Raw genomic sequence first — 20430 nt, 5'->3', positions numbered from 1 at the left:
TGGTGGGGACAGGTCTGTCCCTGTATAACACTGGGGTAGAGTACTGGTGGGGACGGGTCTGTCCCTGTATAACACTGGGGTACAGTACTGGTGGGGACGGGTCTGTCCCTGTATAACACTGGGGTACAGTACTGGTGGGGACGGTCTCCCTGTATAACACTGGGGTACAGTACTGGTGGGGACGGGTCTGTCCCTGTATAACACTGGGGTACAGTACTGGTGGGGTCGGGTCTGACACTGTATAACACTGGGGTACAGTACTGGTGGGGACGGGTCTGTCCCTGTATAACACTGGGGTACAGTACTGGTGGGGACAGGTCTGTCACTGTATAACACTGGTGTACAGTACTGGTGAGGACGGGTCTGTCCCTGTACAACACTGGGGTACAGTACTGGTGGGGACGGGTCTGTCCCTGTATAAAACTGGGGTACAGTACTCGTGGGGACGGGTCTGTCCCTGTATAACACTGGGGTACAGTACTGGTGGGGTCGGGTCTGTCCCTGTGTAACACTGGGGTACAGTACTGGTGGGGTCGGGTCTGTCCCTGTGTAACACTGGGGTACAGTACTGGTGGGGTCGGGTCTGTCCCTGTATAACACTGGGGTACAGTACTGGTGGAGTCGGGTCTGTCCCTGTATAACACAGGGGTACGGTACTGGTGGGGTCGGGTCTGTCCCTGTATAACACTGGTGTACAGTACTGGTGGGGACAGGTCTGTCCCTGTATAACACTGGTGTACAGTACTGGTGGGGACAGGTCTGTCCCTGTATAACACTGGTGTACAGTACTGGTGGGGTCGGGTCTGTCCCTGTATAACACTGGGGTACAGTACTGGTGGGGTCGGGTCTGTCCCTGTATAACACTGGTGTACAGTACTGGTGGGGACGGTCTGTCCCTGTATAACACTGGGGTACAGTACTGGTGGGGACAGTCTGTCACTGTATAACACTGGGGTACAGTACTGGTGGGGACGGGTCTGTCCCTGTACAACACTGGGGTACAGTACTGGTGGGGACGGTTCTGTCCCTGTATAACACTGGGGTACAGAACTGGTGGGGACGGTTCTGTCCCTGTATAACACTGGGGTACAGAACTGGTGAGGACAGTCTGTCCCTGTATAACACTGGGGTACAGTACTGGCTGGGGACAGGTCTGTCCCTGTATAACACTGGGGTACAGAACTGGTGGGGACGGGTCTGTCCCTGTATAACACTGGGGTACAGTACTGGTGGGGACGGGTCTGTCCCTGTATAACACTGGGGTACAGTACTGGTGGGGACGGGTCTGTCCCTGTATAACACTGGGGTACAGTACTGGCTGGGGACAGGTCTGTCCCTGTATAACACTGGGGTATAGTACTGGTGGGGACGGGTCTGTCCCTGTAGAACACTGGGGTACAGTACTGGTGGGGACGGTCTGTCCCTGTATAACACTGGGGTACAGTACTGGTGGGGACAGTCTGTCCCTGTATAACACTGGGGTACAGTACTGGTGGGGACGGGTCTGTCCCTGTACAACACTGGGGTACAGTACTGGTGGGGACGGTTCTGTCCCTGTATAACACTGGGGTACAGAACTGGTGAGGACAGTCTGTCCCTGTATAACACTGGGGTACAGTACTGGCTGGGGACAGGTCTGTCCCTGTATAACACTGGGGTACAGTACTGGCTGGGGACAGGTCTGTCCCTGTATAACACTGGGGTACAGAACTGGTGGGGACGGGTCTGTCCCTGTATAACACTGGAGTACAGTACTGGCGGGGACGGGTCTGTCCCTGTATAACACTGGGGTACAGTACTGGTGGGGACGGGTCTGTCCCGGTGTAACACCGGGGTACAGTACTGGTGAGGACGGGTCTGTCCCAGTATAACACTGGGGTACAGTACTGGTGGGGACAGGTCTGTCCCTGTATTACACTGGGGTACAGTACTGGTGGGGAGGTCTGTCCCTGTGTAACACTGGGGTACAGTACTGGTGGGGACAGGTCTGTCCCTGTATAACACTGGGGTACAGTACTGGTGGGGACGGGTCTGTCCCTGTATAACACTGGGGTACAGTACTGGTGGGGACGGGTCTGTCCCTGTGTAACACTGGGGTACAGTACTGGTGGGGACGGGTCTGTCCCTGTGTAACACTGGGGTACAGTACTGGTGGGGACAGGTCTGTCCCTGTATTACACTGGGGTACAGTACTGGTGGGGACGGGTCTGTCCCTGTATAACACTGGGGTACAGTACTGGTGGGGACAGGTCTGTCACTGTATAACACTCGGGTACAGTACTGGTGGGGACGGGTCTGTCCCTGTGTAACACTGGGGTACAGTACTGGTGGGGACAGGTCTGTCACTGTATAACACTGGGGTACAGTACTGGTGGGGACGGGTCTGACACTGTATAACACTGGGGTACAGTACTGGTGGGGACAGGTCTGTCCCTGTATAACACTGGCGTACAGTACTGGTGGGGACAGGTCTCTCCCTGAATAACACTGGGGTACAGTACTGGTGGGGACGGGTCTGTCCCTGTATAACACTGGGGTACAGTACTGGTGGGGACAGGTCTGTCCCTGTATAACACTGGGGTAGAGTACTGGTGGGGACGGGTCTGTCCCTGTATAACACTGGGGTACAGTACTGGTGGGGACGGGTCTGTCCCTGTATAACACTGGGGTACAGTACTGGTGGGGACGGTCTCCCTGTATAACACTGGGGTACAGTACTGGTGGGGACGGGTCTGTCCCTGTATAACACTGGGGTACAGTACTGGTGGGGTCGGGTCTGACACTGTATAACACTGGGGTACAGTACTGGTGGGGACGGGTCTGTCCCTGTATAACACTGGGGTACAGTACTGGTGGGGACAGGTCTGTCACTGTATAACACTGGTGTACAGTACTGGTGAGGACGGGTCTGTCCCTGTACAACACTGGGGTACAGTACTGGTGGGGACGGGTCTGTCCCTGTATAAAACTGGGGTACAGTACTCGTGGGGACGGGTCTGTCCCTGTATAACACTGGGGTACAGTACTGGTGGGGTCGGGTCTGTCCTTGTGTAACACTGGGGTACAGTACTGGTGGGGTCGGGTCTGTCCCTGTGTAACACTGGGGTACAGTACTGGTGGGGTCGGGTCTGTCCCTGTATAACACTGGGGTACAGTACTGGTGGAGTCGGGTCTGTCCCTGTATAACACAGGGGTACGGTACTGGTGGGGTCGGGTCTGTCCCTGTATAACACTGGTGTACAGTACTGGTGGGGACAGGTCTGTCCCTGTATAACACTGGTGTACAGTACTGGTGGGGACAGGTCTGTCCCTGTATAACACTGGTGTACAGTACTGGTGGGGTCGGGTCTGTCCCTGTATAACACTGGGGTACAGTACTGGTGGGGTCGGGTCTGTCCCTGTATAACACTGGGGTACAGTACTGGTGGGGTCGGGTCTGTCCCTGTATAACACTGGGGTACAGTACTGGTGGGGTCGGGTCTGTCCCTGTATAACACAGGGGTACGGTACTGGTGGGGTCGGGTCTGTCCCTGTATAACACTGGTGTACAGTACTGGTGGGGACAGGTCTGTCCCTGTATAACACTGGGGTACAGTACTGGTGGGGATGGGTCTGTCCCTGTATAACACTGGGGTACAGTACTGGTGGGGACGGGTCTGTCCCTGTATAACACTGGGGTACAGTACTGGTGGCGTCGGGTCTGTCCCTGTATAACACTGGGGTACAGTACTGGTGGGGTCGGGTCTGTCCCTGTATAACACAGGGGTACGGTACTGGTGGGGTCGGGTCTGTCCCTGTATAACACTGGTGTACAGTACTGGTGGGGACAGGTCTGTCCCTGTATAACACTGGTGTACAGTACTGGTGGGGACAGGTCTGTCCCTGTATAACACTGGTGTACAGTACTGGTGGGGACGGGTCTGTCCCTGTATAACACTGGGGTACAGTACTGGTGGGGTCGGGTCTGTCCCTGTATAACACTGGGGTACAGTACTGGTGGGGTCGGGTCTGTCCCTGTATAACACAGGGGTACGGTACTGGTGGGGTCGGGTCTGTCCCTGTATAACACTGGTGTACAGTACCGGTGGGGACAGGTCTGTCCCTGTATAACACTGGTGTACAGTACTGGTGGGGACAGGTCTGTCCCTGTATAACACTGGTGTACAGTACTGGTGGGGTCGGGTCTGTCCCTGTGTAACACTGGGGTACAGTATTGGTGGGGACGGGTCTGTCCCTGTATAACACTGGGGTACAGTACTGGTGGGGACAGGTCTGTCCCTGTATAACACTGGGTTACAGAACTAGTGGGGACAGGTCTGTCCCTGTATAACACTGGGGTACAGTACTGGTGGGGACGGGTCTCTCCCTGTATAACACTGGGGTACAGTACTGGTGGGGACGGGTCTGTCACTGTATAACACGGGGGTACAGTATTGGTGGGGATGGGTCTGTACCTGTATAACACTGGGGTACAGTACTGGTGGGGACTGGTCTGTCAGTGTATAACACTGGGGTACAGTACTGGTCGGGACGGGTCTGTCCCTGTACAACACTGGGGTACAGTACTGGAGGGGACGGGCCTCTTGCTGTATAACACTGGGGTACAGTACTGGTGGGGACGGGTCTGTCCCTGTATAACACTGGGGTACAGTACTGTTGGGTCAGGTCTGTCACTGTATAACACTGGGGTACAGTACTGGTGGGGACAGGTCTGTCCCTGTATAACACTGGGGTACAGTACTGGTGGGGATGGGTCTGTCCCTGTATAACACTGGGGTACAGTACTGGTGGGGATGGGTCTGTCCCTGTATAACACTGGGGTACAGTACTGGTGGGGACGGGTCTGTCCCTGTATAACACTGGGGTACAGTACTGGTGGGGATGGGTCTGTCCCTGTATAACACTGGGGTACAGTACTGGTGGGGACAGGTCTGTCCCTGTATAACACTGGGGTACAGTACTGGTGGGGACAGGTCTGTCCCTGTATTACACTGGGGTACAGTACTGGTGGGGACAGGTCTGTCCCTGTATTACACTGGGGTACAGTACTGGTGGGGACGGGTCTGTCCCTGTATAACACTGGGGTACAGTACTGGTGGGGCCAGGTCTGTCCCTGTATAACACTGGCGTACAGTACTGGTGGGGACAGGTCTCTCCCTGAATAACACTGGGGTACAGTACTGGTGGGGACGGGTCTGTCCCTGTATAACACTGGGGTACAGTACTGGTGGGGAAAGGTCTGTCCCTGTATAACACTGGGGTAGAGTACTGGTGGGGACGGGTCTGTCCCTGTATAACACTGGGGTACAGTACTGGTGGGGACGGGTCTGTCCCGGTGTAACACCGGGGTACAGTACTGGTGAGGACGGGTCTGTCCCAGTATAACACTGGGGTACAGTACTGGTGGGGACAGGTCTGTCCCTGTATTACACTGGGGTACAGTACTGGTGGGGAGGTCTGTCCCTGTGTAACACTGGGGTACAGTACTGGTGGGGACAGGTCTGTCCCTGTATAACACTGGGGTACAGTACTGGTGGGGACGGGTCTGTCCCTGTGTAACACTGGGGTACAGTACTGGTGGGGACAGGTCTGTCCCTGTATAACACTGGGGTACAGTACTGGTGGGGACGGGTCTGTCCCTGTGTAACACTGGGGTACAGTACTGGTGGGGACAGGTCTGTCCCGGTATAACACTGGGGAACAGTACTGGTGGGGACGGGTCTGTCCCTGTATAACACTGGGGTACAGTACTGGTGGGGACGGGTCTGTCCCTGTGTAACACTGGGGTACAGTACTGGTGGGGACGGGTCTGTCCCTGTGTAACACTGGGGTACAGTACTGGTGGGGACAGGTCTGTCCCTGTATTACACTGGGGTACAGTACTGGTGGGGACGGGTCTGTCCCTGTATAACACTGGGGTACAGTACTGGTGGGGACAGGTCTGTCACTGTATAACACTCGGGTACAGTACTGGTGGGGACGGGTCTGTCCCTGTGTAACACTGGGGTACAGTACTGGTGGGGACAGGTCTGTCACTGTATAACACTGGGGTACAGTACTGGTGGGGACGGGTCTGACACTGTATAACACTGGGGTACAGTACTGGTGGGGACAGGTCTGTCCCTGTATAACACTGGCGTACAGTACTGGTGGGGACAGGTCTCTCCCTGAATAACACTGGGGTACAGTACTGGTGGGGACGGGTCTGTCCCTGTATAACACTGGGGTACAGTACTGGTGGGGACAGGTCTGTCCCTGTATAACACTGGGGTAGAGTACTGGTGGGGACGGGTCTGTCCCTGTATAACACTGGGGTACAGTACTGGTGGGGGCGGGTCTGTCCCTGTATAACACTGGGGTACAGTACTGGTGGGGACGGTCTCCCTGTATAACACTGGGGTACAGTACTGGTGGGGACGGGTCTGTCCCTGTATAACACTGGGGTACAGTACTGGTGGGGTCGGGTCTGACACTGTATAACACTGGGGTACAGTACTGGCTGGGGACAGGTCTGTCCCTGTATAACACTGGGGTACAGAACTGGTGGGGACGGGTCTGTCCCTGTATAACACTGGAGTACAGTACTGGCGGGGACGGGTCTGTCCCTGTATAACACTGGGGTAGAGTACTGGTGGGGATGGGTCTGTCACTGTATAACACTGGGGTACAGAACTGGTGGGGACGGGTCTGTCCCTGTATTACACTGGAGTACAGTACTGGTGGGGACGGGTCTGTCCCTGTATAACACTGGGGTACAGTATTGGTGGGGACGGGTCTGTCCCTGTATAACACTGGGGTACAGTACTGGTGGGGACGGGTCTGTCCCTGTATAACACTGGGGTACAGTACTGGTGGGGATGGGTCTGTCCCTGTATAACACTGGGGTACAGTACTGGTGGGGACGGGTCTGTCACTGTATAACACTGGGGTACAGTACTGGTGGGGATGGGCCTGTCCCTGTATAACACTGGGATACAGTACTGGTGGGGACAGTCTGTCACTGTATAACACTGGGGTACAGTACTGGTGGGGACAGTCTGTCACTGTATAACACTGGGGTACAGTACTGGTGGGGACGGGTCTGTCCCTGTACAACACTGGGGTACAGTACTGGTGGGGACGGTTCTGTCCCTGTATAACACTGGGGTACAGAACTGGTGGGGACGGTTCTGTCCCTGTATAACACTGGGGTACAGAACTGGTGAGGACAGTCTGTCCCTGTATAACACTGGGGTACAGTACTGGCTGGGGACAGGTCTGTCCCTGTATAACACTGGGGTACAGAACTGGTGGGGACGGGTCTGTCCCTGTATAACACTGGGGTACAGTACTGGTGGGGACGGGTCTGTCCCTGTATAACACTGGGGTACAGTACTGGTGGGGACGGGTCTGTCCCTGTATAACACTGGGGTACAGTACTGGCTGGGGACAGGTCTGTCCCTGTATAACACTGGGGTATAGTACTGGTGGGGACGGGTCTGTCCCTGTAGAACACTGGGGTACAGTACTGGTGGGGACGGTCTGTCCCTGTATAACACTGGGGTACAGTACTGGTGGGGACAGTCTGTCCCTGTATAACACTGGGGTACAGTACTGGTGGGGACGGGTCTGTCCCTGTACAACACTGGGGTACAGTACTGGTGGGGACGGTTCTGTCCCTGTATAACACTGGGGTACAGAACTGGTGAGGACAGTCTGTCCCTGTATAACACTGGGGTACAGTACTGGCTGGGGACAGGTCTGTCCCTGTATAACACTGGGGTACAGTACTGGCTGGGGACAGGTCTGTCCCTGTATAACACTGGGGTACAGAACTGGTGGGGACGGGTCTGTCCCTGTATAACACTGGAGTACAGTACTGGCGGGGACGGGTCTGTCCCTGTATAACACTGGGGTAGAGTACTGGTGGGGATGGGTCTGTCACTGTATAACACTGGGGTACAGAACTGGTGGGGACGGGTCTGTCCCTGTATTACACTGGAGTACAGTACTGGTGGGGACGGGTCTGTCCCTGTATAACACTGGGGTACAGTCCTGGTGGGGACGGGTCTGTCGCTGTATAACACTGGGGTACAGTACTGGTGGGGACGGGTCTGTCCCTGTATAACACTGGGGTACAGTACTGGTGGGGACAGGTCTGTCCCTGTATAACACTGGGGTACAGTCCTGGTGGGGACGGGTCTGTCGCTGTATAACACTGGGGTACAGTACTGGTGGGGACGAGTCTGTGTCTGTATAACACTGGGGTACAGTACTCGTGGGGACGGGTCTGTCCCTGTATAACACTGGTGTACAGTACTGGTGGGGACGAGTCTGTGTCTGTATAACACTGGGGTACAGTACTGGTGGGGACGGGTCTGTCCCTGAATAACACTGGGGTACAGTACTGGTGGGGACGAGTCTGTGTCTGTATAACACTGGGGTACAGTACTCGTGGGGACGGGTCTGTCCCTGTATAACACTGGGGTACAGTATTGGTGGGGACGGGTCTGTCGCTGTATAACACTGGGGTACAGTACTGGTGGGGATGGGTCTGTCCCTGTATAACACTGGGGTACAGTACTGGTGGGGATGGGTCTGTCCCTGTATAACACTGGGGTACAGTACTGGTGGGGACGGGTCTGTCCCTGTATAACACTGGGGTACAGTATTGGTGGGGACAGGTCTGTCGCTGTATAACACTGGGGTACTGTACTGATGGGGACGGGTCTGTCCCTGTATAACACTGGGGTACAGAACTGGTGAGGACAGTCTGTCCCTGTATAACACTGGGGTACAGTACTGGCTGGGGACAGGTCTGTCCCTGTATAACACTGGGGTACAGTACTGGCTGGGGACAGGTCTGTCCCTGTATAACACTGGGGTACAGAACTGGTGGGGACGGGTCTGTCCCTGTATAACACTGGGGTAGAGTACTGGTGGGGATGGGTCTGTCACTGTATAACACTGGGGTACAGAACTGGTGGGGACGGGTCTGTCCCTGTATTACACTGGAGTACAGTACTGGTGGGGACGGGTCTGTCCCTGTATAACACTGGGGTACAGTCCTGGTGGGGACGGGTCTGTCGCTGTATAACACTGGGGTACAGTACTGGTGGGGACGAGTCTGTGTCTGTATAACACTGGGGTACAGTACTCGTGGGGACGGGTCTGTCCCTGTATAACACTGGTGTACAGTACTGGTGGGGACGAGTCTGTGTCTGTATAACACTGGGGTACAGTACTGGTGGGGACGGGTCTGTCCCTGAATAACACTGGGGTACAGTACTGGTGGGGACGAGTCTGTGTCTGTATAACACTGGGGTACAGTACTCGTGGGGACGGGTCTGTCCCTGTACAACACTGGGGTACAGTACTGGTGGGGACGGGTCTGTGTCTGTATAACACTGGGGTACAGTACTGGTGGGGACGGGTCTATCCCTGTATAACACTGGGGTACAGTACTGGTGGGGACGGGTCTGTCCCTGTATAACACTGGGGTACAGTACTGGTGGGGATGGGTCTGTCACTGTATAACACTGGGGTACAGAACTGGTGGGGACGGGTCTGTCCCTGTATTACACTGGAGTACAGTACTGGTGGGGACGGGTCTGTCCCTGTATAACACTGGGGTACAGTCCTGGTGGGGACGGGTCTGTCGCTGTATAACACTGGGGTACAGTACTGGTGGGGACGGGTCTGTCCCTGTATAACACTGCGGTACAGTACTGGTGGGGACAGGTCTGTCCCTGTGTAACACTGGGGTACAGTCCTGGTGGGGACGGGTCTGTCGCTGTATAACACTGGGGTACAGTACTGGTGGGGACGGGTCTGTCCCTGAATAACACTGGGGTACAGTACTGGTGGGGACGAGTCTGTGTCTGTATAACACTGGGGTACAGTACTCGTGGGGACGGGTCTGTCCCTGTATAACACTGGGGTACAGTATTGGTGGGGACGGGTCTGTCGCTGTATAACACTGGGGTACAGTACTGGTGGGGACGGGTCTGTCCCTGTATAACACTGGGGTACAGTACTGGTGGGGATGGGTCTGTCCCTGTATAACACTGGGGTACAGTACTGGTGGGGACGGGTCTGTCCCTGTATAACACTGGGGTACTGTACTGATGGGGACGGGTCTGTCCCTGTATAACACTGGGGTACAGTATTGGTGGGGACGGGTCTGTCGCTGTATAACACTGGGGTACAGTACTGGTGGGGACGGGTCTGTCCCTGTATAACACTGGGGTACAGTACTGGTGGGGACGGGTCTGTCCCTGTATAACACTGGGGTACAGTACTGGTGGGGACGGGTCTGTCCCTGTATAACACTGGGGTACAGTACTGGTGGGGACGGGTCTGTCACTGTATAACACTGGGGTACAGTACTGGTGGGGACGGGTCTGTCCCTGTATAACACTGGGATACCGTACTGGTGGGGACGGGTCTGTCCCTGTATCACACTGGGGTACAGTATTGGTGGGGACGGGTCTGTCCCTGTATCTCACTGGGGTACTGTACTGATGGGGACGGGTCTGTCCCTGTATAACACTGGGGTACAGTATTGGTGGGGACGGGTCTGTCGCTGTATAACACTGGGGTACAGTACTGGTGGGGACGGGTCTGTCCCTGTATAACACTGGGGTACAGTACTGGTGGGGACGGGTCTGTCCCTGTATCACACTGGGGTACAGTACTGGTGGGGACGGGTCTGTCCCTGTATAACACTGGGGTACAGTACTGGTGGGGACGGGTCTGTCCCTGTATCACACTGGGGTACAGTACTGGTGGGGACACGTCTGTCCCTGTATCACACTGGGGTACAGTACTGGTGGGGACGGGTCTGTCCCTGTATAACACTGGGGTACAGTACTGGTGGGGACGGGTCTGTCCCTGTATCACACTGGGGTACAGTACTGGTGGGGACACGTCTGTCCCTGTATCACACTGGGGTACAGTACTGGTGGGGACGGGTCTGTCCCTGTATAACACTGGGGTACAGTACTGGTGGGGACGGGTCTGTCCCTGTATCACACTGGGGTACAGTACTGGTGGGGACACGTCTGTCCCTGTATCACACTGGGGTACAGTACTGGTGGGGACGGGTCTGTCCCTGTATAACACTGGGGTACAGTACTGGTGGGGACGGGTCTGTCCCTGTATCACACTGGGGTACAGTACTGGTGGGGACACGTCTGTCCCTGTATCACACTGGGGTACAGTACTGGTGGGGACGGGTCTGTCCCTGTATAACACTGGGGTACAGTACTGGTGGGGACGGGTCTGTCCCTGTATCACACTGGGGTACAGTACTGGTGGGGACACGTCTGTCCCTGTATCACACTGGGGTACAGTACTGGTGGGGACGGGTCTGTCCCTGTATAACACTGGGGTACAGTACTGGTGGGGACGGGTCTGTCCCTGTATCACACTGGGGTACAGTACTGGTGGGGACACGTCTGTCCCTGTATCACACTGGGGTACAGTACTGGTGGGGACGGGTCTGTCCCTGTATAACACTGGGGTACAGTACTGGTGGGGACGGGTCTGTCCCTGTATCACACTGGGGTACAGTACTGGTGGGGACACGTCTGTCCCTGTATCACACTGGGGTACAGTACTGGTGGGGACACGTCTGTCCCTGTATCACACTGGGGTACAGTACTGGTGGGGACACGTCTGTCCCTGTATCACACTGGGGTACAGTACTGTATGTCCCGCTGTTCCAGCCTTTATAATTGACACTAGCGTTTTCCATGCTGAATGGTGTCGGGAACCAGCCCAATAATCCCTGCGTGCCATGCATCGTTTGGTTTTGTTGATTGCTGTAACCAGCCAAACCTGTTCCCCAGTAATCCACCTGTAACCAGTTTCTGGTGTTGGGAAGCAGCTCACTCCCACGCTTCAGGCAGGAGGGAGCAGCTGTTTCACCTCTGCACCCCGCTCGCCCTCTCTCCCACCCCCCGCGCTCCCCCCCCCCGCGCTCCTCTCCCCCCCCCCCCACCGCTCCCCCCCCCCCCCCCGCTCTCCACCCCCCCCCGCTCTCCACCCCCCCCCGCCCTCCACCCCCCCCCCCCGCTCTCCACCCCCCCCCCGCTCTCCCTCCTCCCACCCCGCTCCTCCCCCCCCCCCGCTCCCCCCCCCCCCCCCCCCCGCTCTCTCTCCCCCCCCCTCTCCCTCTCCCTGTGTCTCCCTCTCCCTCTTTGTGTCTCTGTGTGATATACCTGTGCAGTGGAGCTGCATTTTACGAGTCCCACATCCACACAACAGAAGTTTAGCAAACATTTCCGCAAGCTCACTTGAAAGGAAGTTAAACAGAGTGTGAGATAAGACTTTTAAACAACACCTGGGAGGCTGTGGAATTCAGCATTTGGGTGTGATGATATTCTTCACTTGGTAACCATCTGCCATTGTCATGTCTTTAATACTTCATCATCACCTCTGTTTAATCTGAACAGTCACTTCCTCTCCCGCCCCAACTCCAGCTCCTGCCTTGTCACTGAGTGTCATTTTTCTTCGCAAATGCCAGCCCCGACTCAATCCCAGGCCCAATCGGCCAGTTGGATCCACACCAGTCCTGTGAAGAATGCTGCCTACCCTACCCGGTAACCCTGCCGATCCCCCCCTCACCTGCACATCCCTGGGCACTACGGGACAATTTAGCATGGCCAACCCACCCTAACCTGCACAACCCTGGGCACTACGGGACAATTTAGCATGGCCAATTCACTTGACCTGCACATCTTTGGACTGTGGAAGGAAACCGGAGCACCCGGAGGAAACCCAGGCAGACACGGGGAGAATATGCAAACTCCACACAGACAGTCACCCCCGAGGCTGGAATCGAGCCCGGGTCCCTGGCGCAGTACAGCAGCAGCGCTGACCACTGAGCCCAAGGTGGATTAGCTGTGGGAAATGTGGGGTGACCGGGATAAGGTTGGGGGCTAGCTCTCTGTGCAGAGCACCTCGGGAGGGCCGGTGCAGACCTGACGGACTTTGAGGCCTGTTCCGACACGGTTGGAAGGGGTGGGGTGGGGGAGGGTGGCTTTGTATGCTTCTCTGCCTATTGCTACACCCAGTGGGTCAGAGGTGGACACCATCCCTGAGACTGGGTTATAATTCCACATCGGATCGACGGGACAGCTTTTGGTGATGGCCTACACAGGTTTTCACGCACACGCACACACGAAATGAGCTCAGATAAACCAACGTACACAGTTGTTCGTCGCGAACACGCCCGCCTGGTCTTGTTTAAAATCCAAACAAGCTCTTCGTCCAAGACGCACAGGGAATACCAGGAGCACCAGGGATTCCACTGAAGCCTTGTGCACTCCCCCAGGACTGAGTCCCAGAAACTCCGGTTCCAAAGGACAGCAGAAGGCTCGGAGAGGGTGCGTTCCCAACCCGGCCCTCAGGAGCTCGACCAATTCCCAGCTGGCCAGGGTTGTCGGACAGAGAGAGACACCCAGGGGGCAGCTGCACAGTTCCTCAGCATCGCGGCGATGTTTGGCACGCCTGCCCTCGGTCAGAATTCAATGGTTAGGGTGGATTGGCCGTGCTAAATTGTCCCGTAGTGCCCCAGGGATGTGTAGGTTAGGGTGGGTTGGCCATGCTAAATTATCCTGTGCAGGTTAGGGTGGATTGGCCTTGGGAAATGCAGGGTTTCAGGGAGCAGGCAGTGGGAATGGCCTGGGTGATATGTTCTTTGGAGGGTAGGTGTGGATCTGATGGGCGGAATGGCCTGCTGATGCTGGAAGCCAGAGTCTGTCAGAATGGTGCTGGAAAATCACAGCAGGTCAGGCAGCATCCGAGGAGAAGGAAAATCGAAGTTTCGGGCCAGAGCCCTTAACGTTTGCACGCGTTCGGATATCTCAGCCCTTTCACAGCCTAATCAAGAGCTTTAGTGATGTATGGTCACTGTTATCATGAGAGTGCTCCGGCCTCGGTATTGCGCACAGCAAGAGCCCACAATGGGAGGATGACCCATATCGCGTGTTCCCCTCAGTAATGTTGTTTGAACCATAAATAGTGGCCCCTGTGGGATCTATCTGCATTTTCACATGTGACCCTCCAACAGCACCCACTCCCTCAGCATTGACCCTCCTATAGCGCCCGCTCCCTCAGCACGAACCCTCCAACAGCGCCTGCTCTCTCAGCACTGACCCTCCGATAGCACCTGCTCCCTCAGCACTGACCCTCCGATAGCACCCACTCCCTCAGCACTAACCCTCCAACAGCGCCCGCTCCCTCAGCACTGACCCTCCCACAGCACCCACTCCCTCAGCACTGACCCTCCGATAGCACCCACTCCCTCAGCACTAACCCTCCAACAGCACTCACTCCCTCAGCACTGACCCTCCAACAGCGCCTGCTCTCTCAGCACTGACCCCCCGACAGCACCCGCTCCCTCAGCATTGACCCTTCGACAATGCTCCCTCCCTCAGCGCTGACCCTCGGACAGCGCCTACTCCCTCAGCACTGACCCTCCAACAGCGCCTGCTCCCTCAGCATTGACCCTCCGACAGCGCCTGCTCCCTCAGCACTGACCCTCCAACACAGCCCGCTCCCTCTGCACTGACCCTCTGACAGTGCCCACTCGCTCAGCACTGACCATCCCACAGCGCCCCCTCCCTCAGCGCTGACCCTCCACGTGCCCCCTCCCTCAGCGCTGACCCTCCCACAGCGCCCACTCCCTCAGCACTGACCCTCCCACAGCGCCCACTCCCTCAGCACTGACCCTCCCACAGCGCCCACTCCCTCAGCACTGACCCTCCCACAGCGCCCACTCCCTCAGCACTGACCCTCCACGTGCCCACTCCCTCAGCACTGACCCTCCCACAGCGCCCACTCCCTCAGCACTGACCCTCCGACAGCGCCCACTCCCTCAGCACTGACCCTCCACGTGCCCACTCCCTCAGCGCTGACCCTCCGACAGCGCCCACTCCCTCAGCGCTGACCCTCCCACAGCGCCCACTCCCTCAGCACTGACCCTCCACGTGCCCACTCCCTCAGCACTGACCCTCCGACAACACCCACTCCCTCAGCACTGACCCTCCGACAGCGCCCACTCCCTCAGCACTGACCCTCCACGTGCCCACTCCCTCAGCGCTGACCCTCCGACAGCGCCTGCTCCCTCAGCACTGACCCTCCACGTGCCCACTCCCTCAGCACTGACCCTCCACGTGCCCACTCCCTCAGCGCTGACCCTCCGACAGCGCGGTGTTGGGATTGTCAGCCTGGGTTGTGTGTGTTGCAGTTAATTCAGTGCCACAGACGGATGACTCAGAGCTGAGAAAATGACACACTGATCCACAGTTTAATCTTGAATTGCACACCCAGTTCTTTGGAGAGCTCCTGAGGACAGGACAGACATTCTGTGAATGTTCCTGTATTTATCACGTGTGCTTCCGAGTGTTGCGTTACAGGGAAGTGGCGTGGCTGACTCTGGATCACTCTTGTTTACGCAATGACCTGCTGTAATTGGGGCTGCCTGCCTGAAAGCAGATTAAACAGGCACTTTCACCATAATCCCTGAGAGGGCACAGAGCTCAGAGGCTGCTTGGGGCAAGACAGCAGGGTTATGTTGAGCAGCGCTGTCTCGGGGCTGTCACCATCTCGATGGGCCAAAGGGACTGGCCCCTCTGTGATCCAGCGCTGCTTATCAGGCACCCGAATTGTCAGAAAATTAACCACGCCCTCGGCACAGCGCTCTTACCGTGAGACAGCGGCAAGGGAGGGTCAGGCTGAGGCTGAAAGAGGGGGTGTATTGATTTGACACCTTTGGGCTCTCGCCACCACCCCCCCCCCCCCCCCACCCCTCAATGAAGTACTTTCTCCGAATCGCCGTCACTGCTGGAGGGGGTGCAGTGAGCTCCCACAGCAGCGATGGGGAATTGGCCCAAGCCACCTGGGTTGTTGTTCCCCCAGTGTTGGTCACAGGACACCAAGGAGCATGGCATCCTGAGAGAGACAGCTCACTGAGCCTCCGTATAACGCTCCGTCTTGAGAGAACTGCATTGTGTGTGTACGTGTGTGTGTGGGCGTGTACGTGTGTGTGTGTGTACAGGTGTGTGGGCGTGTACGGGTGTGTGTGTGTACAGGTGTGTGGGCGTGTACGGGTGTGTGTGTGTACGGGTGTGTGTGTGTACGGGTGTGTGTGTGTACGGGTGTGTGTGTGTACAGGTGTGTGTGTGTGTACAGGTGTGTGTGTGTGTGTACAGGTGTGTGTGTGTGTGTACAGGTGTGTGTGTGTACAGGTGTGTGTGTGTGTACAGGTGTGTGTGTGTGTACACAGGTGTGTGTGTGTGTGTACAGGTGTGTGTGTGTGTGTACAGGTGTGTGTGTGTACAGGTGTGTGTGTGTGTGTACAGGTGTGTGTGTGTGTGTACAGGTGTGTGTGTGTGTGTACAGGTGTGTGTGTGTGTGTACAGGTGTGTGTGTGTGTGTACAGGTGTGTGTGTGTGTGTACAGGTGTGTGTGTGTGTGTACAGGTGTGTGTGTGTGTGTACAGGTGTGTGTGTGTGTGTACAGGGGCGTGTGTGTGTGTGTACAGGGGCGTGTGTGTGTGTACAGGGGCGTGTGTGTGTGTGTGTGGGCGTGTGTGTGTGTGTGGGCGTGTGTGTGTGTGTGGGCGTGTGTGTGTGTGTGGGCGTGTGTGTGGGCGTGGGCGTGTGTGTGGGCGTGTGTGTGTGTGGGCGTGTGTGTGTGTGGGCGTGTGTGTGTGTGGGCGTGTGTGTGTGTGTGGGCGTGTGTGTGTGTGTGGGCGTGTGTGTGTGTGTGGGCGTGTGTGTGTGTGTGGGCGTGTGTGTGTGTGGGCGTGTGTGTGTGTGGGCGTGGGCGTGTGTGGGCGTGGGCGTGTGCGTGCGTGTACGGGTGTGTGGGTACGTGCGCGTGCGGGCATGTGCGTGTACATGTGTTTGTACGTGTGTGTGGTCTGCCCGTGTGCGTGTGTCTGTACGTGTGCGTGTGTCTGTACGTGTGTTCTGCCTGTGTGTTTGTACACGTATCTGTGTGATCTGTCTGTATGTGTGTACACATGTATGTGTGTGTACACGTGTGTGTACACATGTATCTGTGTGATCTGTCTGTAAGTGTGTGTACACGTATGTGTGATCTGTCTGTGTGTGTGTGCACGTGTGTGTGTGTGTACACATATATCTGTGTGATCTGTCTGTATGTGTGTGTACACGTATGTGTGATCTGTCTGTGTGTGTGTGCACGTGTGTGTGTGTACACATATATCTGTGTGATCTGTCTGTATGTGTGTGTACACGTATGTGTGATCTGTGTGTGTGTGTGTACACGTGTGTGTGTGTGTACATGTATGTGTGTGTGTAGTCGGTCTCCCTGATTTAACGCCCTCTATCACTTGGCGCTCAGCTCCGAAGCTGAGACTGTGAGAGTTGTTTTGTCCGTGTGCATTGACTGGTCTGTCGGGGGACATTGGGACGTTGCTTGCTCGCTGCATGACCTTGTTAACCCCGCGAGTCTCTCTGAATCCCCCCACCCCGTCCCGCCCCGCCCCGCCCTGCTGCAGGGCTACACCTCGTTCTGGAATGACTGTATCTCAGCGGGACTGCGAGGCTGCATCCTGGTGGAACTGGCCCTGAGGGGGCGAATACAACTGGAGCCCCCCACCCTTCGCCGCAAGAGCTTGCTCAACCGCAAGGTGGGTCACGTCAGGAGGGGGGGTGGTGTCAGAGCTACACCTGGGAGGATGGTTGGGAGTTGGGGACTGATCGACTGCAGTGTGCATCGCAGTGCCGTACGGTCGCTCCCCCGGGAAGGGAGGTGGCGAGGCAACTGCGGGGGCTGAGGTGGGCACATCCTACCGACGTAAGGCTCCCACGCTGACCTCAGACACCCGACACCCACCACCTCCTTCCTCTTCTCCTCCAGGTCCTCTTCAAATCGGACGCTCCGACCGGTGACGTTCTGCTGGACGAGGCACTGAAGCACATCAAGGTGACCGAGCCCACCGAGACGGTGCAGAACTGGATCGAGCTGCTCACCGGTAAGGGAGGGGCTGGGGGAGGGCGCCCTGCGCGGTTCACCCCAAACCGTGTTCACTCTGTCAGGCTCTCTCACCCTGGGCACGACGGGACAATTTAGCATGGCCAATCCACCCTAACCTGCACATCCCTGGGCACTATGGGACAATTTAGCATGGCCAATCCACCCTAACCTGCACATTCCTGGCACTACGGGACAATTTAGCATGCCAATCCACCCTAACCTGCACATCCCTGGGGACTATGGGACAATTTAGCATGGCCAATCCACCCTAACCTGCACATCCCTGGGCACTACGGGACAATTTAGCATGGCCAATCCACCCTAACCTGCACATCCCTGGGACTATGGGACAATTTAGCATGGCCAATCCACCCTAACCTGCACATCCCTGGGCACTATGGGGCAATTTAGCATGGCCAATCCACCCTAACCTGCACAACCCTGGGCACTATGGGACAATTTAGCATGGCCAATCCACCCTAACCTGCACATCCCTGGGCACTACGGGACAATTTAGCATGGCCAATCCACCCTAACCTGCACATCCCTGGGGCACTATGGGACAATTTAGCATGGCCAATCCACCCTAACCTGCACATCCCTGGGCACTACGGGACAATTTAGCATGGCCAATCCACCCTAACCTGCACATCCCTGGGGCACTATGGGACAATTTAGCATGGCCTATCCACCCTAACCTGCACATCCCTGGGGACTATGGGACAATTTAGCATGGCCAATCCACCCTAACCTGCACAACCCTGGGGCACTATGGACAATTTAGCATGGCCAATCCACCCTAACCTGCACATCCTGGGCACTACGGGACAATTTAGCATGGCCAATCCACCCTAACCTGCACATCCCTGGGGCACTATGGGACAATTTAGCATGGCCAATCCACCCTAACCTGCACATCCCTGGGCACTACGGGACAATTTAGCATGGCCAATCCACCCTAACCTGCACATCCCTGGGCACTACGGGACAATTTAGCATGGCCAATCCACCCTAACCTGCACATCCCTGGGCACTACAGGACAATTTAGCATGGCCAATCCTCCCGAACCTGCACATCCCTGGGCACTATGGGACAATTTAGCATGGCCAATCCACCCTAACCTGCACATCTTTGGACTGTGAGAGGAAACCCAGGCAGACACGGGGGGGGAAAGTGAAAACTCCACACAGACTGTCGCCCTGAGGGTGGGAACCAGTCCGGGTCCCATGAGGCAGCGGTGTTTGTCCTAATCTCCGCCTTTCTGTGTTCTCTGTTTCTGCCCACCACCACCTCCTCACCGCTTGACCGCGCCTCCCCACCCACCGTGGCGTGCCGGCAGGCGAGACGTGGAACCCCCTGAAGCTGAATTACCAGATCCGCAACGTGAGGGAGCGGCTGGCCAAGAGCCTGGTGGAGAAGGGGGTGCTGACGACGGAGAAGCAGAATTTCCTGCTGTTCGACATGACCACCCACCCGGTGACCGACGGCACGCTCAAGCAGCGGCTGGTCAAGAGGCTGCAGGACGCCTTCCTGGGCAAGTGGGTGCGTGAGCCCCAGCGCATGGACAAGCGCCTGCTGGCCCTCGCCCTCCTGGCCCACAGCTCGGACGTGCTGGAGAACGCCTTTGTGCCACTGACGGACGACCAGTACGAACTGGCCACTAGCCGCTCGCGCGAGCTGCTGGAGCTCAACCCGGACGCGGAGTCCGCCAAGCCCAACGCCAACGAGATGGTCTGGGCCGTAATGGCCGCATTCACCAAGTAGCCTCTTTTCCCCCACCCCGCCCTCGCGCGCGCGCGCGCGCGCGCGCTCTTGGCCGTCTCTGCCGCCCAGTGGCAGAGTCTGGGATTGCGGGTCTTTGGGTGTTTTTTTTTTGTGGTGCCATTTTGTGGGGGGAAAGTGGACCTCGTGCTGATTGTCGTCTCCGCCGCCTGGAGGAGGAGTCTGGGATTGCGGGGGGTGTTTTTTTTGGTGCTGGGAGTGGGGCCAAGTTGTTAGTGGAGGGGGGCGGGGGCGTAGGTGGGGTTCAATTGATTCCACAACCGTACGGCCCCTCCTATCCCCCACTCATTTCCCTCCCTCGCGCTGGACCGAGGGACAACCCGGGGGTATAATGTAAGAATAGATTTGCCTTGCTAAGCCACTTGAAGGCTTCACTTTTATCTCTTTTTTTTTTCCCTTTCACCAGCCTTGCGCCCTCACCCCCCCCCCCAACTAAACCAAACCCTGCTCTTTCTGAGTTGACCATCCAGCAATTGATGTCAACTCGGGTGGTGGCCATCTTTGTTGCTGGTGTCATCTGGAATGGTGGCCATTTTTGATGCTGGTGTCACTTGGAATGGTGACCATTTTTGATGCTGGTGTCACCTCAGATGGCAGACATTTTTGATGCTGGTATCACCTGGGATGGTGGCCATCTTTGTCGTCAACTGGAG

The 20430-nt window shown here is 56.7% G+C and overlaps 1 protein-coding gene across 1 annotated transcript in view; it reads left to right on the top strand.

Annotated features, from left to right (window-relative positions):
* LOC122546650 (Golgi phosphoprotein 3-like) overlaps nt 1-20213 on the top strand; it is a 39424-nt gene extending 19211 nt beyond the window's left edge. Inside the window, exons 2-4 of the mRNA XM_087985017.1 lie at nt 17516-17647; nt 17878-17992; nt 19335-20213. Coding sequence (XP_087841143.1) covers nt 17516-17647; nt 17878-17992; nt 19335-19759 — 672 coding nt within the window. The 3' untranslated portion in view covers nt 19760-20213. The remainder of the gene's footprint in view (nt 1-17515; nt 17648-17877; nt 17993-19334) is intronic.
* The last annotated feature ends 217 nt before the right edge of the window (nt 20214-20430 follow it).

Source organism: Chiloscyllium plagiosum, unplaced genomic scaffold (assembly GCF_037043375.1).
Source record: "Chiloscyllium plagiosum isolate Xiang-an unplaced genomic scaffold, Cpla_swu_hap1 HiC_scaffold_50, whole genome shotgun sequence".
Classification (NCBI taxonomy): domain Eukaryota; kingdom Metazoa; phylum Chordata; class Chondrichthyes; order Orectolobiformes; family Hemiscylliidae; genus Chiloscyllium; species Chiloscyllium plagiosum.
This window is presented reverse-complemented; position numbering and strand designations above follow the sequence as displayed.